This window comes from Phytophthora infestans, genomic scaffold (assembly GCF_000142945.1).
Source record: "Phytophthora infestans T30-4 supercont1.19 genomic scaffold, whole genome shotgun sequence".
Lineage (NCBI taxonomy): Eukaryota > Oomycota > Peronosporomycetes > Peronosporales > Peronosporaceae > Phytophthora > Phytophthora infestans.
This window is the reverse complement of record NW_003303740.1, coordinates 501,675-526,702: the sequence shown is the minus strand read 5'-3', so window position 1 is coordinate 526,702 and position 25,028 is coordinate 501,675. Positions and strand designations below refer to the sequence as shown.

Sequence of the window (25,028 nt, the reverse complement as noted above, 5' to 3'; positions counted from 1 at the left end):
ACGGGCCTGCCTCCGGATCGAGGCGTGTGTCATGAGATTGACCTGGTTCCTGGAACCAAATACTGCGTAACAAGGCAATGGCCTTTGCCGAGAGAGCAGTGTGACGTCATTGACGCATTCTTCCGTGTGAAGCACGAGGCAGGGATGGTGCGTGAGAGTAAGTCTCCGCACTCGACTCCCACGTTCTGTGTCAGAAAGCCGAACGGCAAGTGGCGCATCGTTCATGCTTTTAACAAGCTAAATGCGGCCACTATCCCGGCACAAACGCCGATTCCTCGCAAGGATGTTCTGCAGAACAACATGGTAGGCTATACGTTGTACAGCGCGCTCGACTTGGTCGATGGCTACTACCAATTGCTCATGAGAGCGAGCGACATTCCGCTGACAGCGGTGAGTACTCCGAGCGGTATGCTCTGGGAGTGGCTGGTGATGCCCCAGGGGCTGTCGAACGCACCAGCAACGTTCAATCGTCTTGTGACGCAGTTGTTTAGGCCCCACCGGGTGTACGCTCAAACGTACTTTGACGATATATTCGTCCATAGTCGTGCTGAGCACGGAAGGTCAGACGTGGAAAACCACATTGACCACTTGCGAGCGGTGCTCAAGTGCATGCGCACTAATAAGTTGTATGCCAACTTGGACAAGTGCGTCTTTGGCGCGGAGGAAATACCTTTTCTCGGGTGCTTCATTGGGAAGCGTGGCTTACGGGCAGATCCTGCCAAAATCAAGGCCATCGTGGACTGCCCGGGTTCCAAGAGCCAAAAAGACTTACGCAAGTGGCTAGGCTTAGCCAATTACTTGCGCAAGTACAGCGCGAACTACGCGGAGATGGCTCGGCCATTATCAGATCTCCTTAAGAAGGACGCACCATGGTGCTGGAACGTCGAGCACGACGGAGCCTTTGAGGCTGTGAAGGAGAGCCTCCTCCAGGCTTCGATCCTTGCGCTACCGGACCCGGATAGTCCGTTTAGCGTCGTCTGTGACGCCTCCGATTTTGCAATCGGTTGTGCTTTACTACAAGCAGACGCCGAAGGGCGTGAACGCGTGATCGCGTTTGAGTCTCGCCAGCTCAAAGCTGCAGAGAAGAACTATCCAGTTCATGACAAAGAGCTACTTGCAATGAAGTATGCTCTAGTCAAATTCAAGGTACACCTGCTAGGCTCTAAGCCTTTTGTGATCTTTACTGATCATGCGTCGTTACGCACTGCGACACAGTCGCCTCATCTCTCTCAGAGAATGGCAAGATGGCTTTCCTTCTTTGTCGAGTATAACTTCGAGGTGAAGTACAAGCCGGGGCGGCTTAATGTAGTGGCCGATGCACTCTCGCGCAGGCCGGACTACGAGCTAGCTCATGTCACGACAGTGACGTCGTCAGTGCCTGACTTGATACGCGGAGCGTATGCACAAGACGACATGTGCGTAGCGCTGCTACGGGCTCTTGGGAGTGAAGAGTTTAAGGACTCTGACAAGGAATTGTCTGGGCGCTTACGCGCGAGGCTGCATCGATACCCACTCGATGGCGGCCTGCTGTACTACAGCACCGACTCTGAGGATAACCCTCGTGTAGTCGCTCCTCATGATGAGGATCTAAAGTATCGAATCCTCTATGAGGTTCATGATACGCCCGTGGGCGGGCACTTAGGTCGGGAGAAGACCTATGGCTCGGTGAGCTCGATGTACTGGTGGCCCAAGATGTATAAGTGGGTCGGCACCTATGTACGCACGTGTGAGACGTGTCAACGGACAAAGTCCGCGCCGAGCACGGCAGCGCCATTGGCGAGTTTGCCTGTCCCCAAGGGATGTTGGCTGTCCGTGAGTATGGACTTTGTGTTTGGCCTTCCCAAGGATAAGGCGGGAAACACGGGTATTGTGGTCTTTGTAGACCAATTGAGCAAGATGGCTCATTTAGCGGCGGTGCCGGACACCATTGATGGTGAGGGTACAGCTTTGCTGTTTTTAGACCGAGTCTTTCGCCAACATGGCTTGCCTGAGGCAATTGTCTCCGATCGAGACCCGCGCTTCACCGCGAAGTTCTGGACGTTCCTCTTCAGAGTGCTCGGCACTCGTTTGGACATGTCCACAGCGGACCATCCGCAGACCGACGGTCAAACCGAACGCGTGAATCGCGTTGTGGAGGATATCCTCCGAAGCGTATGCGCTGAGGCGCCAAAACGCTGGAGCCAGATGCTTCCACTCGTTGAATCCGCATTAAATAATGCAGTGCACGCTTCGAAAGGCTACACTCCGTTCTATGTGAACGGCTTGGCTAACCCTCGCGTCCCACTGACGCCGCCACGCCGTGGCTCAGGGCTTGATGGGGGAGGGATAGCCGAGCGGCTCGCTGATGTCAGCCCTGTTGCGGTTCGCAAGCAAGTCGATGACATTGTCTCTTTGAGACTGAGCGTAATGCGTCAAGTACGCGACGCTATGGCTGAAAGCCGAGACACGCAGAAGGAACATGCAGATGCCATGGGCAGAAGCAATGTTGAGAGGTTTGAGGTCGGTGACCAAATTTTATTAAACGCTAAAAACCTACCTATTCATGCAGTGTCTGCAGTCTTCAAGACGAAGTTAAGACCTCGGTTCATAGAACCGTTCAAGGTCGTGGCCAGGAAGGGCCTAGCGTATACGCTCAATCTTCCGAAGAAGATGCGCACGCATCCGGTCTTCTATTTTGGCTTGCTTAAGCCATATCAAGACCCTGCTCAGGTGAGCGCGGAGGCGTTGGCACCAACGGTGGCTGGACCACGGACAGCTGCAGGGCAGCAGGTGGTAGAGCCACGGGAGACTGAACGACAGCATGTGGCAGAGCCACAGGTCGCGGGGCGAGGTGCTCGAGATGCAGAAGCAAGACAAGCTGAACGTTCAGCCGAGCGACTGGACGCTCAAGGTCCGAGACCTGGTTGTGAGTCAACAGTGGTGGCTCTAACCTATCCACAAGGTGGATCATCTCTTCGAGATCGACCGATGGGCGGTGAACGTGAACGCTCGCGTCGTGGACGCCGGCGTCGTATGGACGCAGACGTCGTTCCGGCAAGTGCTGACTCTCCCCGCGAGAGCCCAGCTGAGGCAAGGCCTCCTCCTGCTCTGCTCGATGAGCATGGTGAGCTCCACTTTCACGTGGAACGCCTTGTGGCGTGGCGTAGACGCCAGGGTTGTACCCAGTACTTGGTGAAGTGGAGGGGCTACCCTCACTCACAGAACTCATGGGAGTTTATGGTTATCTTCCGGCAAGATTGCCCTGACGTCGTTGACGCTTACGACCGGGCACATCATGTGCCGAAGCGCCACCATGGCGTGCGACAGCGTCGCCAGGCGCTGGGCGCCTCCCACTAGAGTGGGGAGCGATCGGGTCAGTAGTTGATCTCAGGCTCTGACCAGTGGCTGCAGCAGCCAGCTCGTACGTATGAGCGGTGCTCGCAGCGGGAGCAGGAGGTGGAGAGACCTCGTAGTGTTAGGGACATTGTAACGGGCCAGGTATTCACTCCGTTACTTGCTTACACTATAGTGTTGAGGAAGCTCGCAATAGGACGACTGAGTCTTAGGTTTAAGGAAAAATCAACTCTCACTTTATTTTAGGACCAAGGCCACAGCCCTGGCCACTCAAATACACGTCACAGTCCAATTGGCTAATAATGGGTATGGCTCCCCATATATCAGCCAATGGCATGACAGCATTTCAGCACACGCTAGTCGTGTGCTGATGCACCTACTTTTGTAAAGAAATCTACCTACTTATGTAATGGAGGGGCCCATTACATTACCCCCCTCTTAAAGTTGCACTTACGCAACATAAGCAGTGGGCGAAGAACAAATCAATCTGCGTGAGGATGGCGAACGGGGACTTGGCTAACGGGCGGAGCGAAACAGAGACGGAGACATCTCCTGCGAAGCGCAGGAGCGAAATAAGAACACGGGTGGATCGAGAAGTATCGTCGCTCGTTGGCCGAGAACGTGCGCGCCTCTAATCGCGCCGGTTTACGCCGACGCCCTGCACGTGAAGATTCTTGGCATCGGACTCGGTCTCGTTCGCGCGGCCGCTCAAGTCGTCGTTCTCGATCACGTTCGCGTGGTCGCACAAATCGCAGATCTCGGTCCCGTTCACGTGGTCGACCAAGTCATCGGTCTCGATCACGTTCGCGTGATCGCTCGAGTCGCTCTCCTCGTGCGAGCTGGCATGTGTCACAAGGTGGTTTGCAGCGAGGCTGGACTCATACGCCTGGACCACATTCGGGACGTCCCGAAGGAGATTGGCGCGAGGCTCCCACGTATCCTCGTCGGGAGGAAACCCGAGCCAACGTACCCGATAGCGACGGTCGGCTGGAACATCGTGGGCGAGCCCACGATGACGTTTGGGAGCGCGAAGTGGATCTTCGTGGGCAACGATGTACTCAACAATCCAGCGGGTATCTCCGGCATCGTCAACAACAGGAGGAGGGCCGTCGCGTCGATAGCACTCGCGCTCTGGCTGCCCAGAGCGAGAACGACTTGCTGAACAGCTACTGGGATGTCCAGCAGGAGTTGGATGAGGCTCTCGATCAGACTGCCCGGGCCACCGGGGAGAGTGCGCAGCTGCGTCAGTCGAACCGAGAGATCCTTGCTCGGTTGCAGATGCTGGAGAGGTCGGTTCACGGACGTTTGCAGACGGGGACGCAGCCTCGAGATCCGACTCCTGGTGCGGATGGGTCGATGGCTCGCCGCGCCCGTCGAGAAGGTCGCTCGACGCATGCTCCGGCTCAGTAGCCTGAGACGACTCTGGAATCGTAGCGGGGTGATACTTCTTGAGCCGTCCGACGTAAAACGTCGGATGCAGACGTAGTGACGTAGGAATGTCAAGCGTGTAGGCATCACCAATGGCTTTGATTACCGTAAATGGCCCAATAAAGCGCGGCGCGAGTTTGTTCGCGCCGAGGTTGGTAACCGCAGAGTTTTTGATACCTTCAGTCGACAGGAGCACGCGTTCGCCTGTCGTAAACGTGGCCGTGTTTTTGCGGCCGATCCTATCGGCGTTCTCCTTCTGCTTGTCCACTGCATCCTGCAGTGCGTCTCGAACATAGCGGGTGACCGCTTGGAGCTGTAGTACGAAGTCGGAGACGACTGCGGAGTCGATTGGTCGCGCCGCATGCTTCGGCGCGTAGTTAGCTGGCGCAAGTGAGCTCGATGCGGAGCGTGTCACTGCGTTGACCGACGTGGGAACAGGGGATACACTCGAGATATCATTAGCAACCGGTGTATGTACCGGTTGACCCAGTACCGGTGTAGCCGCCGGAGACATCGCAGATGGAGTAGACGGCTTGTCGGCAGCTTCTTCCCCACCCAGAGTGGAGACACGCGGCGCTGTGGGATGGCCCACGGCGAGGAGAGCAGGGACACGCGGGTGTCGCGCGTTATTAACAAAGAAGGGCGTCAGCCCAGTCGACGCGTGTACCGCGTTGTTCAGAGCGAACTCGGCCAGTGGCAGAAACGAGCTCCAGCTGGAGAACGACGTCGCGTAGCTTCGAAGGACGTCTTCGAGGACGCGATTTACGCGCTCCGTCTGGCCGTCCGTTTCCGGATGGGCTGCTGTGGACATCATTAGCTTCGAGCCCAGTAGCTCGAAGAGCTTTGACCAGAAGGCCGACGTGAAGCGCGGGTCGCGGTCGGAGACGATAGATTCGGGAAGGCCATGATGACGGAAGACAGCATCGAGGAAGTGCACCGCGGTATCTGCCGCGGTGATCGCATCCGACACCGGAATCAGGTGAGCCATCTTGCTGAAGCGGTCTACGAATACCAAGACACCTGATCGTCCTTTAGCATCGGGTGGGAGCCCGAAGATGAAGTCCATCGACACCGAGCGCCAGGCCTCGGTGGCCACTGGTAGAGGACGCAAGGGAGCCTGCGAAGACGAGGCAGGTTTCATGCGCTGGCAGGTCTCGCAGGTGCGCACCCACTTACGCACCCATTTGTACAGGTGTGGCCAATAAAAGTCGCGTGACACAGCGGCAAATGTCTTCTCGCGACCGAGATGAGCGCCCAGCGGGGCATCATGAAACTCATGGATAATCCGTGAGCGCAGATCGGGGTCGTTAGGGACAACGACACGTGGGGCATCGAAGTTGTCGATGCTGTACGCCAGCAGCTCGTCCTCGAGACGATATCGGTGGATTTTGTTTCGTACAGAGCGGGAAAGGGCTCCCAGTGTGTCGGCGCTGGGAGAGCGGAGATGCTTCAGGATACTGGAGCACGTCGAGTCATGTTCGTAAGCAGCTCGGATCTCGTCGCGAAGTGGCATTACCGGGGAGACGCTCGTCAGGTTGACGCCTGACGCCTCGCACGTGGCACACTCGTCTACATCGTCTTCATCCAGCGAAGCTTGTCGACCCAATGCACCGCGTGGGTCGTAGTCGGGACGCCGAGACAAAGCGTCGGCGAGAATGTTGTTCTTGCCGGGTTTGTAGTGGACAACGAAGTTGTACTCGGAGAAGAACGAAAGCCAGCGGGCCATCCGCTGGGAGAGATGAGGACTCTTCATCGCTGTCCTCAGCGATGCATGATCGGTGTACACCGCGAAGGTATCCTCACCCAACAAGTACACTCTGAACTTGATCAGAGCGTAGCGCATCGCAAGGAGCTCCTTGTCGTGAACAGGGTAGTTGCGCTCCGCCGGCTTCATCTGCCTAGACTGGTAGCTTACGACACGCTCTCGATCTTCTTCATCGAATTGCATCAGCGCACAGCCGATGGCGAAATCGCTCGCGTCGCAGACGACGTGAAAAGGCTTCGAGTCATCCGGGAGCGCGAGGATTGGGGCCTCGGCGAGACTCTTCTTCACCGAGTCGAAGGCGGCTTGATGTGCGGAAGTCCACGACCACGACACATCTTTCTTCAACAACGAAGAGAGCGGCTGGATCAATCCGGCGTAATTCTTCGTGTACTTGTGGAGATAATTTGCGAGACCCAGCCACTGACGCAGTTCAGTGGGATTCTGTGGCGTAGGCCACGCACATATCGACGACACTTTCTCGGGGTCGGCGCGGACGCCGTTCTTGCTCACAAAGCAGCCAAGCACCGGAATCTCCGGCGCGCAGAATATACACTTCTTCAAGTTGGCATACAGCTTGTTTTCGCGCATCACTTGGAAGACTTGCCTCAGATGCTTCAAGTGGACTTCAAGCGCGCTGAGGCCTCCCTCAGCGCGACTGTGTACGAAGATGTCATCGAAATAACTCGGTGCGAAGTCGCGGAGCGGGCGCAGCACATGGGAAACCATGCGATTGAACGTGGCGGGAGCATTCTTCAACCCTTGCGGCATAACAAGCCACTCCCAGAGCATACCACTGGGAGTGCTTACCGCTGTGAGCGGTATATCGCTCAGCCTCATGAGGATTTGGTAGAACCCATCGGTCAAGTCGATGGCGCTGAAGACCTCACTACCCGACATTGCGTCGAGCACCATGTCCTTCCGAGGAATCGGCGTCTGGGCAGGGATGGTAGCGTCGTTTAGCTTGTTGAAGGCATGGACGATGCGCCATCCGCCCGTGGCTTTCTTCACACAGAAAGTCGAACTGGAGTGCGGCGATATGCTCTCACGCACATGACCCCGCCTTGCGGCGGCTCTCGAAGAAGTCATCGATAGCTTGGACCTGATCTCGCGGGAGCGGCCACTGCCGGGTCACACAATACTTCGAGCCGGGCACGAGATCGATCTCGTGGCGAATTCCTCGGTCAGCTGGCAACTCAGCTGGGATCTTATCCGGAAATGCATCTTCATATTCGCGGGCGGACTCGTAGACTGGATTGCCTGATTCGCGTAGCGCTTCCCAAGACTGCGCTGCGAAGCGCTCCTCGCGTGCCGACTTCGGCTCAGCGCTCTTTGGGCGCGAGGGAGCGTCGCCGTCACTGACTGCATTCACTTCGAGCGACGCCGAATCGGCGTCGGTGATCAGACAAACCTGTTCGATTTCATCGTCCTTGAGGCCGCGAAGGAAGTTCTTCCAGGAGAGACCTGAAAGTCGAGTGATCGACCCTGCTTCGCCAGGCGGGTTTGCAAGCTCGAGTGTTCGTCGGCGGCCAGAGTTACCTTCCACATACTCAAGCACGCAGACCGACTCGTTCGGTGAGCTGTCACTTGGGTACGGGCTCTCGGCGAGGTTTCAGCCGACGCCGCTTCGACTTCCTCTTTCGCCGCCTCGAGTGCGAACTCGAGGATGATGAGTCGCTCTCGCTGGACGAGATGTCACCCCCCCTCTAGCGGGAGCCCCTGCTCGACCCGCCATCTCGTTCGTCTGCGAGAGCCCCTGCTCGACCGCCATCTCGTTCGTCTGCGGGAGCCCCTGCTCGACCGCCATCTCATTCGTCTGCGGGAGCCCCTGCTCGACCGCCGTCTCGTACATCTGCGGGAGCCCCTGCTCGACCGCCAGTTGGTCTTCATCCCCGCGGCGCCGCGGGGACTCGTCAGTTAACAGCACTGCGCGAGCCGTGCAGAGAGGGCCATCGCTCACTCTGTGCACAACGTGCGTTGTGGATGACCGGTCCACGACGGTGACGTGAGTCTAATCCTTCTGGGCGACCAGGAGGTGCGTGAACACCTCGCTCACATCATAATCACTGCGGCGCTTGACCGACCGGGCCAACCAGTCAATCTCTGGTTGATAGCGCGTCAGCCACGGCATACCCAGGATGCAGTCAAACGCGTAATTCATCTCAATGACGAGGAAGTCGTCGTTGCTTCGGAAACCGTCGAACGTGTACGGAAGGGTAATCTCGCGCCGCGCTACGCGGCGTGATTTCCCATCGGCCAACTTGACAGCGACCTCCCCTCTACCTTTGCGGACAGTGATGTCCGACGGGAGTACCGACAAGCACGACGCTGGGAAGTTGTTGTTGGTCGCTCCTGAATCAAGGAGCGCTCGCAGTGGTCGCCGGGCACCGGCGACATGAAGACTGACAATGATCAATCTTGAATCGCTCGGCGTGGTGGTGGCATGAAAGTGTGCATGCAGCACAGGAGGGCTAGGAGGTTGGGTTGCCACCGGGGGACCCGGACCTCCATTCCAGCCAGTAGGGCGCCCCGCACCTACTGACCCTGACCGTTTTTTGGCTGGTCAGAACTCACGGGCTCGGCATCGACATGCGCAAGCACTGGAGCTGGCGCGCGGCACTCCGCCGCGCGATGACCGACCTTCCGACAGCGGAAGCAGGTCAGAGAACGATTGTTCCGAGCACCGCTCCGACGCGCTGCATAACGCTGACGATTGCTCGTCGCATCGATAGCGTCGATGTCCATGGGCTCGGGCGCAGAATCCCGAGCAGAAGCAGGTAGCGCGTGAGCGTATGACGCCGCAACCACGTAGTCCTCGCGTAGGGCGAGGGCGAATGCCTCTTCGAGCGTAGAGGGGTCCGATCTTGTAAGGCAGTAGCGCGTCATGCCTTCGCGCATACCGAACACGAATACATGAACCTGAGAGGCCATATCGATCGGCTTAGACACGATGCACGACGCGAGGTGTCGTGTCTTCTGGACGTAGTCGCGCATAGTCATCGTGCCTTGCCGAAGGGCGAAGAAGTCTGCCCGAATTCGGGATTCATCTTGCGGCGGCTCGAACGCGAGCCGAAGGTCACTCTGGAGGGTATCCAGAGTGGGGAAGACGTTGGGATCGACAACCAACTTGCCGAGAGCCCATTCCTTGGCTTTCCCAGACAGCCGCGAGAGGAGGAAATGGACCTTCGCGGAAGGCGCCTCGATCAACCTCGAGGCGATGGCGATGTCGATCTCTCGAAACCAGCGATTCAGCGGAAGTCGATCTCCTCCGGCACCGGAGTAGGTGGACGTCTCTAGCTTCACGACGTCATTCGTGGAGATACGCGAGGGAGTTGACACTCGCCGATTCGCATCGGCGAGCTCGCGTTCCATGAATTCTTGTGCCGCAACGCGCTGCTCGTCGGGCGTCGCTGAGCGCAGCAGCGACGTGACGACGGCTTCTCCGGACACCGCCGCAAGGCGGTGGAGAGCTTCCCACTCGATCCAAGTGAGATGGAGAAAGGCAGCGTGGTCGAGGTCTTGGCTCATGTCGAACTTGGTCGTTGGAAGGACTACGAGGTGCTACCAGGTGTAACGGGTCAGGTATTTACTCCGTTACTTGCTTACACTATAGTGTTGAGGAAGCTCGCAATAGGACGACTGAGTCTTAGGTTTAAGGAAAAATCAACTCTCACTTTATTTTAGGACCAAGGCCACAGCCCTGGCCACTCAAATACACGTCACAGTCCAATTGGCTAATAATGGGTATGGCTCCCCATATATCAGCCAATGGCATGACAGCATTTCAGCACACGCTAGTCGTGTGCTGATGCACCTACTTTTGTAAAGAAATCTACCTACTTATGTAATGGAGGGGCCCATTACAGACATGGTCCCGAAGGAAGCAGGTGGTTCGTGTTGTGCTGAACAAGGTTCAGGCACAAGCGTCTCGATAGACGCATAGTACAACTTGCTCGATGAGCATGATCCAAATGTGGATGCGCTGTAACAGCGAAAGTGGTGTCCCGGACGGGGATCGAACCACTGGCCTTTGGCTTGACAGACCGGAGCTCGAGAGCCATCCGTAGCACTCTATTTTTTTAACGAACACAAAAAATAGGATGACTAGCGCCACAGACACAGAAAGGCTCACCAATAGAAAGAGCAGTACACCACACCAAAAATAAGTGTCGTTTCACAAATATCTTTTCTATCCACAAATAGATATCGTTAGCCACTACTATTAAAATAGCTAAGAGCTTAGCCTCGAGCGCCTCGTCCTGTCCTGTCTTTCGCAAGCGAAGGTTCAACACGTCGTGGTGTAATTCAGTCGTGGAGGGTGCGAAGGAGCCAACCCCGCCGTCAATAATCAACCGAACTCGACCACGTCCACGTACGCGAGTCAGTGAAGACTTGGCAAGTGAAGCCGCTACTGGAACTACTGCTGCTGCAGCCGATACTACTAAAGCTGGTGACAAGAAGACAAACGAGTTAGAAAAAGACAACCAGGCTGTGGCGACCAAGAAAGACGCTGTTCAAACACCTCAACGTCCAGTTCAAGCGGTTCAAATCCTTTCTACAACGTTGGCAGGAAGAGCTGCTCCTGCTGCGACGAATGCCGTGCGGAAGTCGTGCAGTTCTATGTATTCGCATTCTACGTCCTGTTGTGGCTGGTCAGCTCTGGCCTCCGATCCGTGCCCAAGCGTGTCGAGATGACGTCGAGCAGTATCGGGATCTCCCTTCAGCAGAGTCAGCAGTCTCCTCAACGCTGAGCGTTGGTGCACACTGGCGCCAACTCTTTCATCGTGAATGGCATCAGGCTCGATAGCTTCTCCGTGGCGGTCGTTGAGCTCGTTTATGAATGTGCTGGACCTACCAAAGACCTTTCCCCCGTCCGAGACAGTCGTGGCAAAGTTCAAGCCGACCCCCGTAGTCACTGCGTACGAGTACCTGGTGACAGTCGTGCCCTGTACTAGATCCAGTTTCATTTGGTCGATGCTGTCAGTCTGCGCCTTCGTCAAATGCTGCATATTTGGGTTCACTAGAGGAGTCAATGAACCATTGCGGAGCTGGCCATCAAGAATCACAAGTATGTGAAAAGCTGCACCGAGCTGTACATGGCCAATAAGCGCATCGACTAAATTGCGCACTTCGATACTTTCGTCAACCTCGAGCTGCGGATCAATGACAGCCAGGTATGTCATCTGTGCAGTAGCATCTCAACTTAAGATTCTTTCTTTGACGACCTGCCAGATTCAGGAGCTTGACGGACTGGACGGTTGCTCTGTCTCAAGCAGATCTACGCTCACAACAACTGCATCCGGTACGTCAAAGTGCACCTTGTCGACTTGCTTTCCTTGATAAACAAGTGTACTTCTGGTCCTATAACCAGCTTGCTTGAAGGTTCACCGCAACTACTACGCTACGACCGCAAGGCTGATGAGGCTGCAGCCTCGACCGAGGAAGTGTTATAATAGCTCCAATATTCCGTCCAACATATCAATCTCCTCACTTACTAAATTCAAACATTCCTATTCTTTTGCATTTTTGTTTAGTATTATCCAGGTCGTGGCCGTCCCCTTTGTCGCTCGTTTGGTTTGCAGTTCATCGGGCAAATTGTAGTCTTGATACGTCTCGGTGGGCGTATGATTAGATCTGCAGGAAGATCTACTTAATTAAGTCGTTGACGACAAAGAAAGTCGGACCATGTTGAACACAACCTCCACTCCGTCCCTCATCTTGTTGTCATTGTCGGCTGCAATTGCAGCCGACGGCCGTGATGCAGCCAACAGCAGATTCATCCAGTTTTTTCGGACGAAGCTATTCGAACCGAGCTGCCACCAACAGTTGAACCTTTAAATTCAGTACGGCCACACGTGGACAATGCTTCCATACAATACATTTACATTTAATCCGCAAATGCTGTTCTTCAGCGGTTGAAGATAGCGACGTTCTTTCCGTTCTAAGTCACAACTACACATATAGGGATCTAAGTGCCATTCCTAATGTAGTTGCGATTGTATGACACTGAGCTATCTCAGTGAACGTAGTGTTTTTATCGTTTGAGTTGGTGTGAAGTTCCTTCACATCTTGCATGTGTTCGTTTTTAAAGCGATACACTACCATACAGATGGTGCTTGTAATCCGCCACCATTCTGGTGCTGCTGCCCCCTCATCGTGGGTTTACTCATACACTAACGTGTGTGAAGTCACTTCATTAGTGTTTTGGTCTGCTCCTCACCGGAGCTCTACCATTGAGCTATAAGGGCGATACCCGTACGCCAGTCCGAGAACGGACTACTCATGGAACGAGAGGGCTGTGCCCTGGTGGGTTCGAACCCCCGACTTGTGGCTTCTAAAGCCAGCGCTCGACCACTGAGCTGAAAGGGCGTTGCCCTTAAGCTTGTCCATTCAAGGACAACAGAACTTGGAACGAGAGGGCTGTGCCCTGGTGGGCTCGAACCCCCGACCTGTGGCTTCTAAAGCCAACGCTCGACCACTGAGCTAAAAGCGGATTGCTCTTAAGCTTGTCCAAGCGTGAGCAATCGTTCATAGAACGAGAGGGCTGTGCCCTAGTGGGTTCGAACCACCGACCTATCGCTTGTGAAGCGAGTGTTCAACCGCTGAGCTGTTGTCGACGACTCGAATGAGTCAAGAGCATTGCTCTAAGCGGTTTGCAACTCTTGGAGTAGGCGCGGAGCGCGAGCGTAGGTCTGAGACCGCTTGAGAGCAAGATGCGCGCTGCGTTTGGAGCATTGGGCCGTGGGCCGACGACGAGAAGTTGGGCATCAAACGATGCGTAGGCGTTTGTGAGCTCACGGAGCTGTACAACGCTGGTGTGAGGTGTAGTAACCTCCGCCGTCTTAACAAGGCGTGACCTCGCTGAGGAGAGTTTCGAGAACCGAATGTTCTCATCTTAGTGGGGGAGAGTGTAACGGGGTTACATGGTGTGGAACACACAGGGGTACGAAGTACCGGGAGAGTTAACAAACTCTCAGTACATAAGTTGGAGAGTTAACAAGGTCTTTCAGTACGTTGGCCGAAAGCCACACGTTATGCATTTGATTAGGTTTAACTATGCTAGATAGTTGATAGATACATTTACCCCTAGGCGGCTTGGCCGCAATAATAGTAAATAAAGCACTTCTGGTTTTGAAGCATAAAAGTTAAGGTATTAGCTTTGAGCCCTGGTCTTGGGCTGTAAGTGTCCTTTGATAAGGAACTTAGTATTAGTGACTCTTTGAGTCGAACGTCTTCCTCTGACGCTAAAGCTACGGCAGCCCCGCTGCAGCCACCATCAAAACATCCTCGGAGTCGTCATATACTTCGACGACTCCCAAGCATCTGCCGAATGCTTTGGTACCCTGGGAGCCCTTGCGGGCGCCCCGGGTCCTGACAGAGGTGGGAACATGACTCACCAATGCTCTGTCGGACTGCGCAGGGCGACTGGCACCGATTGCCTTGCCTCGCCAGTCGATCCAGGGCTCATGCTTCTCAAGCCAGGGCATGCTCAGGATCATATCACATCGATCCATATCGAGAACAGTGAACTGTTCGATGCTGTCAAAGTCTTCAAACTTGACGGCCAGATCCACTTGGATATTGGGTACAGTGACGACCTTCCCGTCGACCAGTCGCACTGACACCGTCCCGTTGCCCTTGCTTTCTCTCAAAGCATCGGACAACTTGTTGCTATTACGAGCAACTGTCTGGCGGCGTGTGAAATTCTTCGACGCCCCAGAATCGATCAAGATTCTAAAGGAATGATCGTATCCCCGTACACGACCGTGTACTACGAGCAACCCGTCGCTGCTCTTTGCCGATTCGAGAGTGCGAAGACTCTCAGGGGCTAAGTCCCCGTGGTACGCGCCACCCGCGCACCCATCACGAAGACTTAGTTCTTTCCCAGTAGGGCGCCCCGCCCCTACTGGTTTCCGGCGTTCCCCTGTCCCCGGGATCCTGGCTTCTGCCAGCGACCCTTGAGGACGGGCTTGGGGAAAAGCCATCTGCGGAGTCTTTCCGCGGAACAGTCGCGCTTGAAGTAGCCCATCTTCCCGCAGCCGAAGCAGCGGATGTCACGCTGTTCGGCGGACCCGAGTTCCATGGGAACTGGTCCGTTGGGGCTCGTTCGACCGGGAGTCAACATGGAACTCCCAGGCCACGCTGAGGCCGACGTACGCGCCTGGAGATGGCTGTACTCTTCCTGAAGAGCCACTTGAATCGCCTCTTCAAGGGTGTTTGACTGCACCCGGAACAAAATCGAAAGTCTTCGTCCGGGCACGTGTCAAGCTTGAAGCGGACGTTTGGAATTAGAGAACGCTCTACTGACTCCACTGAGTATCATGACACACACATCCTCTGCACTGTCTAACTCGTCAAGTAGCAGTCTCGTCGGCACCAGCGAAAAACTTCCCGATGTTCTCGCCGCCATAATTTGGCTTATGAATCAAAATATAAAAACCTCTTGAAGATCTAATTATAAATCTGATGAGTCATTTATACATTTAAAAGGGTTCAAATGAAACTTTTTTACTTTGCAGCTTGTAGATTGCACGATACAGTAGTTCCTGCAACCTACAACGTGCATACCACCCGAAATGATTCTAATGTAAAACTCGCTGTACAGTACCCATTTCCGACCTAGACACAGCATTTCAGTACTCGCACTGCTCGCGACGAGGCATTTGTTGGCTCGTCGTCTCATTGAGATCTCACCTCCAAGTTGAAAGATTCGATTTTAAGGATAACTTGTACATAAATTAAATTGAAATGAACCTCCACGTTTCACAAAAATGCTCTAAAAATGAATGACTAATTCGATAAGCATTTAAACGTAAATATTTTTAGTAGCATTTCGAAATTACATTTACTGTACTACATGTACCCGTGTTGCCTTCAGTTCACGCCAACCGTTGGCGGAGCACCACTTTCTTTCATATCCAAGACTGACAAGATGGTTCTGGTACGATTCGTTTGTGCTACCAATGACTCCTCCAATGCATAGCTAACCCGTGTTTCGCTTTCGCCGAGTAGAAGCTCTACACGTACCCTGGCAACTACCGCGCCTTCAAGGCGCTGATCGCCGCCGAGTTCAACGGCGTTGACATTGAGCTGCCGGAGTTCGACTTCGCCAAGGACGTCAAGACCAAGGAGTTCAAGGCCAAGACCCCCGCTGGCAAGGTGCCTCTTCTGGAGACGGACGAGGGCTGCATCTTCGAGAGCGGTGCCATCGCCAAGTACGTTGCTCGCCTCCGTGCCGACACTGGCCTGTACGGCAAGACTTTCTTCGAGTCCGGCCAGGTTGACGCCTGGATCGACTTCTCCGCCTATGAGCTTGAGATCCCTCTTGAGGCCTGGCTGTACCCGATTCTGGGCTGGGGCCAGTTCAATGCTGCCGCCCTCACCAAGGCCAAGGCTGACGTGAAGAAGGCTCTACAGACCCTCGAGAACCACCTGCACCTGCGCACCTACCTCGTGGGTGAGCAGATCACTCTTGCCGACATCTTCATTGCCTCGGCTCTAGTGTACCCGTTCAAGTTTGTGCTGGACAAGGAGTTCCGCAAGCCGTACTCGGCCGTGAACCGTTGGTTCTCGACGCTGGTGAACCAGCCGGAGTTCCAGGCTGTTGTCGGTGACGTGCCGCTCATCGACGTGGCTCTGACCGCTGAAGGCGACAACTCTGGCAAGAAGGCCGCCAAGAAGGACGCCCCCAAGAAGGAGAAGGCTGCCCCGAAGGAGGAGGCCCCCAAGCCCAAGAAGGTGGAGCACCCGCTTGCCGTGCTGAACCGTGAGAAGCCCTCGTCGCTGAACCTGGACGCCTGGAAGGTGCAGTACTCGAACACCAGGAACCTGGCCGACGCCATGACGTGGTTCTGGGAGCACCTGGACACAGAGGGCTACTCTTTGTGGTTCTGCGACTACAACTACAACAACGAGAACACCAAGATGTTCATGACGTGCAACGCCGTTGGTGGCTTCTTGCAGCGTTCGGAAGCCATGCGCAAGTACGCGTTCGGTGTGATGGACGTGTGCGGTGCCGAGGGCTCCGAGATCATCATCACGGGCTGCTGGCTGTTCCGTGGTGACTCGGAGAAGCACATGATCGAGGCCAACCCGGACGCCGAGTACTACACGTGGAAGAAGGCGGAGCTGAACGATGAGACGAAGGCTCGCGTTGCTGCCTACTGGTGCAACGAGGACGAGCTGGAGGGCAAGCCCATCGCTGACTCTAAGGTCTTCAAGTAAGCGGCGTCTCGCTGTCATGCGTCAAGTGTCGATGAGCTTTAGTCTGCACTAGTTCGGCCATTGTCGTCATTAACTTGGAAATAAATGAAAGGAAACAATATTAAACACATAGATACATGTACTAGTACTCATCGTCATCCTGCAGCAAAAAGGTAAAATGAAAGTGTCGGACAACCTTCATGTGAGTCTTAAAAACCTCGTGGTTTATCTGCCCGAGGTTTTTTGTCGATGGGCGGGCGGGTTCCCCCGCAGCTCACTTGTGAAGTTGCGTCCCAGCCCGCACAGGGAGGAGACAGAAGCTTGTATAGGTCGCTGCCTTGTGTGCCTCGTAGTAACGCTCAGAGGTGAGGGAGCATCGCACCGCCGAGCCCAAGTGACGGAGCAGCGTTTTCGACCCACCAACAGACTCAGTCGACGGACTTAACAGCGCCGCGTCCTGCCTAAAGTCGTCTAATCGAGGGCTATTTCCGCTAGATCCGGCAGGACACGTCCATCAGATCATAGAGAACCATGGGCGATTTCCCACCGCCCGAGCGTACCAGCGTCAAGGCGTCCGAACTCGTCCATCGTGCCGTGGATAAGAGCTATGAGGACTTCCGCACGCTCATGCACCAGCTTCCCACGATGCGCGAGGAGGAGCGTCGTGAGCCGCTGCTGTCGCATTTACAAAGCTCCCGCAAGCGGTTTGCACAGCTGCTTGCCGTGCTCAAGTGGTCAGTGCAGTCACCACTGCTGCAGCAGTGCGACACGCTACTACAACAGACCGAGACGTACCGTAACAATGTGAACGAGACCAACGACCGATTATTCTTTATGCACGCGGATCTTAACCGCGCCAAGGAGCGTCAGTACGACCTCAGTACAGCCGTAGACGTGCTCTATGGAGGCAGCTATCTGCGTCTCCCTACCATCATCAAGAACGCCATGTTCCCGCGAGAGTTACCCGGAGTGGATACAGAGCAGGCGGCTACAAAGGTGGCGGACATCATCCGCTTTCGTCTTATTGAGGCGGAGATCCCAGAGCAGTTTTCCAACATTAAGCTGGAGGGAGGCTTCGTCACGTGCCAAGCAGAAGGCGAGTTTGAGATTGTTCTAACCATTCAGGGCAAGGAGAAGGACGCGAAGTGGAGAGTTATCAGTGTGAACACGGCGCTTACAGATGCGCAGGCGTTTGAGAACCATTCGCAAGCAGCATCAACTAGCGCGCTACGCATTATTCGAACGAATGCACCAAACGCAGCGCACTACAATCACTTGAAGAATCTTGTGCAGCGAGCCATGAACAAGTCGGAGAAACCGTTCGTGGATGCATTCATGGTGATGCGAGAGTTCTGTTCGTCCTTGGCACTGCAGATCTTGGCGTCGCAGGGAAAATTACTGATGGAAGGCCGCTGGAAAAACCGCATCATGATTAAACATCTCCGAGACCAGAATATTTTGGATATCTGCTACTGGCCCAAGGCTTGTGTACGGAAGGAGGCGCAGGCGCTAACGGAGCAGCAGCGATTGATCCAACAATTAAGTGACCCGGTAGCAACAGCTCGAAAAGGCTCCGCGCTGCCGTATCCCGAGTCGAGTTTGTGTGTTCGACTGGGCTTCGACCCGAACAAGAAGAAGCTTCTCTCCGTTAGTCTTAGTCCGTCGCTTCCGCCGAATCTTCCGGGGTATGCAGCATTACTGAACGCACTGGAGGTGCCGTCCAACATGTTCCTGTTGAGTGCAGAGAACCTGCTGATTGCGGCAATGCGAGCTCACGTGTCCGCTGCTCTGTTCTCTATAGGAAGACTGCTTGTAGTTGACTCTCCGGATGAAAAGGCTTCCACGCAGCTGGTTTCTGGAGAAGATGTGGCGATGGTCTGCTCGGATACGAGTTTACGGATGGCACGCGCAGATATTGGAGGGCTGCAGCAGTTTCTAGAGGTGACATTTGACATCCGTGAGGGGCGATTTATTGTGAGCTCCGTCGCGGCGGCGAAACATTCGGCGCTTTACATCACGGTGAAGCAACTGGAACGGATACTGAATACGCAATGCAAAATTGAGCTTGGGGGAACTGTGGATAAGTCGTTCCCGAATGACTTTGCGCTGGTTTCTGGCGATGGGAAAGGTGACAAGTCGAACGAGTTGATTCACACGAGCGTGCGGAAGGCTTTGTGCGAGATCGTGGCAGATGAAGTGGCTCAAATCGGGTCTTTTTTCAAAGGGATTGAAGTTCTGCGTAGTGTTACCTTGAACTGGGAGCGGTATCTCGCTTTCCGACAGCAGCATGGCGGACAGACTGAAGACCTGTCGATCTCAGATACAGCGCTGTATTTCCAGCTTACATCCTCGAAGGAATGTACGTGTTACATGGTCATCGAGATCGACAAGTACAGCGAGGTGGATGGCATGAACGGAAATGTGCATGAAGCTGCAGAAGCGGAGGAATACGTACGATTACCATGCTTCTCGCTACTGCAAACCAATGCAGGCTTGCCGGGACAGCCGTCAGGTGTGCAGTTTATCCAGCGATTTGGTGCTTTCAAGAAGGAAGACTTGCATCCATCCGTCACTCGACACAACGAGATTATTGTAAATGGCCTTCGTGGCAGTAGTCGAAAGCGTCCGCACAGTTCGAATGGCAATTCAACGGCTGGAAGAAACGGGAGGTCGACGAAAAAGGCGCTGCTGGAGAATGGGCGAGTACAAGAAAGCACTGGCTACTGGCTGGATGACGCCGAGCACCAAGCAGTCTCTCGCATTTTTGTTCCGCACATCGCGTCTGTGTTGCTGCATGCGATCAACATGTGCAGCGAGAGAATTCAGCTACAACACTTCGTTAACTTTGCTCGACGACGCAAATCGAGGATTCGTTACTCCGGTGAAGCTGGTACGGCGAACAGCGAGGGCACAGGCGGTCAGGTGGTCACGCTCTCGTTCCCTGAGAAGGTCAACACAGATCCATTGAAGATCGTTGCTATTCAAGGCCACTTAAAACATGGTGGAGGGTTCGAGCTGTGTCTTCAACTGGCTTCGCCTCCTTTCACGTTCATTCTGCCGAAGAAACCGAAAGACCATTTGTTGTCGGAGCGTTCGCACTATGTCAATGAGCGAGGCCAGTTGATTTTTAGATACACTACGACGATGGTTACGAGCGAGCTATTCAGTGAATCCCCACTGGAAATGTTCATGGTCGAGCTGATCTGCGTCGTGAGACCTCTCTGTGAACTCGCTGTGAAGCTTGAGAAGATGCTGACTGCTGTGGGGCGCTACACGAATGACATTAACGACGACGGTCACTTTTACGTGGAAAGCGCCGACCCGTTTGCCATTGTCTTGGCCTGTCGAGCGCCCAATCCGAGACACTGCATTGCTGCTGGCTCATCACCCGATGGGCTGACGACGTATCGTGTGACGGTGCAGTTCAAGCAGAAAATGGGCTTCGTGGTAAACTACAGTCACAAAGGTGAGCATCCCTTGATGCATTTCATCCAGTCAGCACTAAATGGACACGGCGACCCGGCACAATTCATCGAGGCTTTGGAACGCACATGTGTCCCCATGGGCATATTGGCGAGTGTTGTGGAGTCCCAGTTGCTGTGCGCCAAGTACTACCGTCAGGACCCTCCGCCCAACGCGAAAGAAGGCGCAGCAAATGGAGGTCCCAAGGGCTTCGGTCGAGGTAAATTGGGCGGGAAGGGGATGAAGCTTGGCTACAAGTTTAAGCTTCCAGGAGAAGAGAAGGGATATTACGCTGAAAAGTCAATTGGAGGAGATGACAAGTCCTTCGTGCCTGCCGAACTGGTGATGATCCCGCGGTCGCAAACACAGGTCCGACTGTCGTATGGAGACCGCTGCGCCGTAGATATTTATTTCCTGGAGGTACGACTCAATGCTTTATGATGGCTACAATGGCTTTACTAACGTCTGGTTTGTTTTGTATTTTTCAGAATCACTCGGTGAAAATGCAGAGCTCGTCAGGAGGTGTTCGTGTTCCGAGCTGTCCGTCTGAGAAAGGCATCGTCATGGACTGTCAGAATTTTGCTGAGAAGTTGCGCAGCACGTTGTCGGAGATGGCATCGGCTTAAAATGGACGTATATAGCTCTTGCGCTGGCAGGTAACTGTGGCGAAGCTGCAGTTCGCCGAGCACTTAGGATAGATGGAGAGCGAGGAGGAAGGTGCAACAGGCAGTCAAACCTGCGCCGGCAGAATTGGTGATAGATAATAGGACATGCAGCGAAGAAGAAGAAAAGCTGCCGCGGAGAAGAGAATATGCCGTTCAAGCAGTGACGTCTATCGCGCTTGTACGGAATAGATCTGAGCAAAATAATATGACGGCGACGGCATCGCTCCTCAAGTTGAAGGTGTAGCCATGTTGCCTCGCACTTAGCGCAGTGTTCAACGCCACGTGTCAGTTCATCGCTTCCTTAGTGAAATAAAGTCAAAATGTTTAAAACGTCACTGTGGAGATCCCAGGATCCACGCACTTCATTCGCGCTTTGGACGACTAGGGACGAAGAGAGCGACGGTAACAATGGGTGTGTGGAAGCTCGCGGTTTCGATGGCGGCGATGGCGCTGGGCGTCGTGACGGCTGGTGACGTGAAGGTGCTGACGCCCGACAACTTCGATGAGGTCGTGGACGGCTCCAAGCACGTGCTCATTAAGTTCTACGCGCCGTGGTGCGGCCACTGCAAGAGCATGGCCCCCACTTACGAGACGGTGGCCACGGCCTTTAAGAAGGCAGACAACGTGGTTGTGGCTGAGGTGGACGCCGATAGCCACAAGGAGTTGGGATCCAAGTACGGCGTTACGGGTTTCCCCACTCTCAAGTACTTCGCTAAGGGCTCCACCGAGCCTGAGGACTACAAGGGCGGCCGCAGCGAGGACGATTTCGTCAACTTTTTGAACGAAAAGGCTGACACGAACGTGCGTGTGGCTAAGGCCCCGAGCTACGTGGCTGCTCTGACCGAGGCGGACTTCGATGCCGAGGTTATCCACTCCAAGAAACACGCTATCGTCGAGTTCTACGCCCCGTGGTGCGGCCACTGCAAGCAGCTGGCTCCGACCTACGAGGAGGTGGGTGCCATCTTCGAGGGAGAGGACAATGTGCTCATTGCCAAGGTGGATGCTACTGCCAACGCGGAAGTGGCCAGTCGCTACAACGTCAAGGGTTACCCTACGCTCTTCTACTTCCCTCCTGGCTCGGACGAACCTGAGGACTACTCGAACGGCCGCGACAAGGCCTCGTTCGTTGAGTTTATTAACGAGCACGCTGGCACGCACCGTACGGTGGACGGAGAACTCACGGCCGAGGCTGGTCGCGTGGAGGAGATTGACGTGATCATCTCGGAGAGCGGCGACATCACGACTGACGTGCAGAAGAAGGTGCAGACTGTTGTCGATGGCCTCGAGGGCAGCGACGCCAAGTACGGCTCGCTGTATGTCAAGGCCATCAAGAAGATCGTTGCCAAGGGCCCATCGTACGTGGACGCCGAGATCAAGCGTCTCGAAGGTCTGCTAGACAACGACAACGTGTCGCCTCAGAAGAAGACGCTGTTTGGTCTCCGCAAGAACATCCTCCAATTCTTCCACGAGAAGCAGAACGAGAAGACCGAGCTGTAAGCTCACCGTCGCATGTTGTAGGATGCACAGAAGCGCTAGAATGTCAACGGTTCTCCTTGTTTTTCTATTGCCACTTTAGGTGCAACTATGCAATAAAGAAAACAAAGAAGAAAAACAAAAGCTGGTTATACTTCGAGGTAAATTTTAATCCACGTAGCGTGTGGCATGGTGGACACCGAGCTCCTCGGGGGAAACGTCCGATCCGTTCTGGTCTTCCTCGATTAAGTTCATCTCTTCGTTCTGTGCAATGCATGAGGTTATCAGTATCCAGACAACGAAGAATCTGTATCGCAAGAACTGTATCGCTACAACCTACCGCGCGTACGAGCGTCTCCTTGCGCACATCGTTCTCCAGGTACTGCACGATCTCCTCGAAAGTAGGACGCACCGACTGGTCGTCGGCCGTGCAGCGTTTGTACAGGTCGCGTACGCTGTCCATGCAGGTCTTGCTCAGCGATGGACGTAAGTTCTCGTACGCCACCATGTGCATCAGCGTGCTGCCCGACACCTTCTTGTTACGGGCTCCCTTGGCTTTTATGTCGTGGTACGGAATCTTGCGAGTATCCAACTCAGCCAGCACTATAGGTAGGATAGCAGTCAGTCAAGATGCAACAAGAGTACGAGGGCCTCAGATCAACGGTACCAATGCCGAAGCTGTACACGTCCGCCTTCTCCGTGTACCGCTCTCCGCGGATCATCTCGGGTGGCAGCCATAGCGGCGTGCCGGTCACGCTCATCGTCTCGTCCACAGACTTTTCACGGCTTAGACCGAAGTCGCTCACCTTGGCGCCCCACGTCGAGCTGCAACACAGTTACAAACAAACACAGCCATGTTAGAGCGGGACACTCATTTTGGCAGAAAGAGCCAACTGTGTCGAGTGTTACCTAACGAGAATGTTCATGCTCTTGAGGTCGCGATGGATGATCGGAGGTTTCATACTGTGCAGATACGCCATGCCGCGCGAGGTGTCGATGGTCATGCGCAGAATAGGCTTAGCCCAGGTCATCTTGTTCTCCGGGTTCCGTAGCACTGCGAACAGGTCTCCTCGTTCCAGGAACTCCGTCACAAAGCAACTGAAAAAATCAAACACAATAACAAGTGAGTTTCTAGTTTCCGACAATCTCAAGTGTCTCCATTGTTGCACGTACATGTTAGAGTACGAGTTCCAACTGGCGCCGATGAATTGCACGATGTTGGGGTGGCGTAAATTCATCATGAGCTGGATCTCGTCACCAAACATGCGCAGATTGTCTTCTGTAATCTTGTTACGCAGCATACGCTTGACCACGACGGGTGTACCGCAGTACGTGCCCTTAATGACCTCCCCGAAGGCGCCGGCACCGATGATCTTCTGCAGCTTAAGGTCGTTGAAATTAATCTCGGCCATGCGCAGACCTTTGTTGCTCTCGAGCATAGTCTCCACCACATTCTTCTCCTTGTCCTTGAACTCCTGGAAGTCCACCGTGTTGTTGTTGGGCCGCCGGTTCGACCGCTCTGGCGCTGGCTCGGCTGCTGATCGTCCGCCGCGCCTCGAGCTGCCACCGTCCCCACGCTGGGTGCTGCTGCGGCCATTGGGCACAGGTCCGGGCTGGTTGTCGTGCGCGACGTAGTCCTTGGGGTCCTTGGATGAACACCCGCCCATTGTCAATGGATTATTAGCTTATTGACGACGGCGCTGTATTGAGGCGGGAATGCCGCGACTTGGGAAATGCCTCCGCCTGCCTCTTACCAAGGTGCGGTCATATGGTACGATTGTATGAATTTTTGTATGCCTCAGACGTTATTGGGCCTCGTCTGAACTCTTAGGTTCACTTGGTGTGCCACGATCTGATAGCTCGGTCGATGGCTACACAAAATCCGCAATTGAATCAGGCACGAAACGTTTCAGATGTATCTCGTTTAGACCACGACACGACACACGCTACGGCGCTAGAGGGCCAGCGGTCAGCGCGGCGCTGAGCTTTCGAACGTCCAATCCTTCGGCACGCGCTTGTTCTAGCAGCGCCACCACGTCTGTCTTTATGCTGGCTGCACGGGCTTTCTCCCGCTCCTCGTCCAGACTCGACACCGCCAGCTTCGCAATAACGTGAATGAGAAACAAGAACGACTAAGCTATTACAATATAATTATAGTAAAGGTAGGAGCGCACCATCTCGACCAGCAATTGGCACTTGAACTTCTCCATGTTGGACTCCTCTGTCATTCGCGTGCATTTATCCCGAAGCTGCGCGTTCTCGGCTTCTAGTGCGGCGGTGCGCTCTTCCAGTATTTGGACTCGCTCTTTAGTTTGCTGCAACATGGTGTGATCTGCAGCAAAAACAATATTCATGATAATGCACCAGATCACCAAATGTATCAGCATTGGAGTTTTCACCATCAGTTAAAGCTCACAGAACGTACCCAGCTCCCATTGTCCCGAAGCACCAAGCGACAGCGTTGCAGCGCCCAGCGTCAGTCGGATAGGAATCTCTCGGTCCACCGCTTTCAACTCCTCCTCAGACGGGCGCGGGGTCCGTGTTCTCGTTGCCGTCGCTGCTGTCGGACTCGCCATTTTAACAGCGACTTGTGATCTGATTCCTTCTGACAGATTCTTTCTAAATCAGTACCTTACCCAATAGCATAGCGATCCAAAGTATTCCATCACATAGTTCATCACCCCCAACGTGTGCCACCCATA

At 54.5% G+C, this 25,028-nt stretch overlaps 4 protein-coding genes and 1 non-coding gene across 5 annotated transcripts; 3 read left to right on the top strand and 2 right to left on the bottom strand.

The window, feature by feature from the left end:
* Positions 1-12,822: 12,822 nt before the first annotated feature.
* Positions 12,823-12,892, bottom strand: PITG_27359. The gene has a single exon. It is a non-coding gene; the product is annotated as a tRNA-Leu (tRNA).
* Positions 12,893-15,432: 2,540 nt separating this feature from the next.
* On the top strand, positions 15,433-16,852 carry PITG_10974 (elongation factor 1-gamma, putative; the record flags this gene model as incomplete). Its single annotated transcript, XM_002901721.1, has 2 exons — positions 15,433-15,464; positions 15,536-16,852. The coding sequence occupies 2 exons, from the start codon at positions 15,456-15,458 to the stop codon at positions 16,745-16,747; spliced, it is 1,221 nt and encodes a 406-aa protein (XP_002901767.1).
* A 405-nt stretch (positions 16,853-17,257) lies between these two features.
* PITG_10973 (uncharacterized protein) lies at positions 17,258-20,814 on the top strand (the record flags this gene model as incomplete). The annotated part of the gene is made up of 2 exons (XM_002901720.1): positions 17,258-20,608; positions 20,677-20,814. The coding sequence occupies 2 exons, from the start codon at positions 17,258-17,260 to the stop codon at positions 20,812-20,814; spliced, it is 3,489 nt and encodes a 1,162-aa protein (XP_002901766.1).
* Positions 20,815-21,261: 447 nt separating this feature from the next.
* On the top strand, positions 21,262-22,350 carry PITG_10972 (thioredoxin-like protein; the record flags this gene model as incomplete). The annotated part of the gene is made up of 1 exon (XM_002901719.1): positions 21,262-22,350. One exon carries the CDS (start codon positions 21,262-21,264, stop codon positions 22,348-22,350), a length of 1,089 nt encoding a protein of 362 aa, XP_002901765.1.
* Positions 22,351-22,494: 144 nt separating this feature from the next.
* Positions 22,495-24,899, bottom strand: PITG_10971 (protein kinase, putative; the record flags this gene model as incomplete). Its single annotated transcript, XM_002901718.1, has 7 exons — positions 22,495-22,590; positions 22,667-22,929; positions 22,994-23,151; positions 23,236-23,424; positions 23,500-24,425; positions 24,501-24,658; positions 24,752-24,899. The coding sequence occupies 5 exons, from the start codon at positions 23,991-23,993 to the stop codon at positions 22,495-22,497; spliced, it is 1,200 nt and encodes a 399-aa protein (XP_002901764.1).
* Positions 24,900-25,028: the final 129 nt, after the last annotated feature.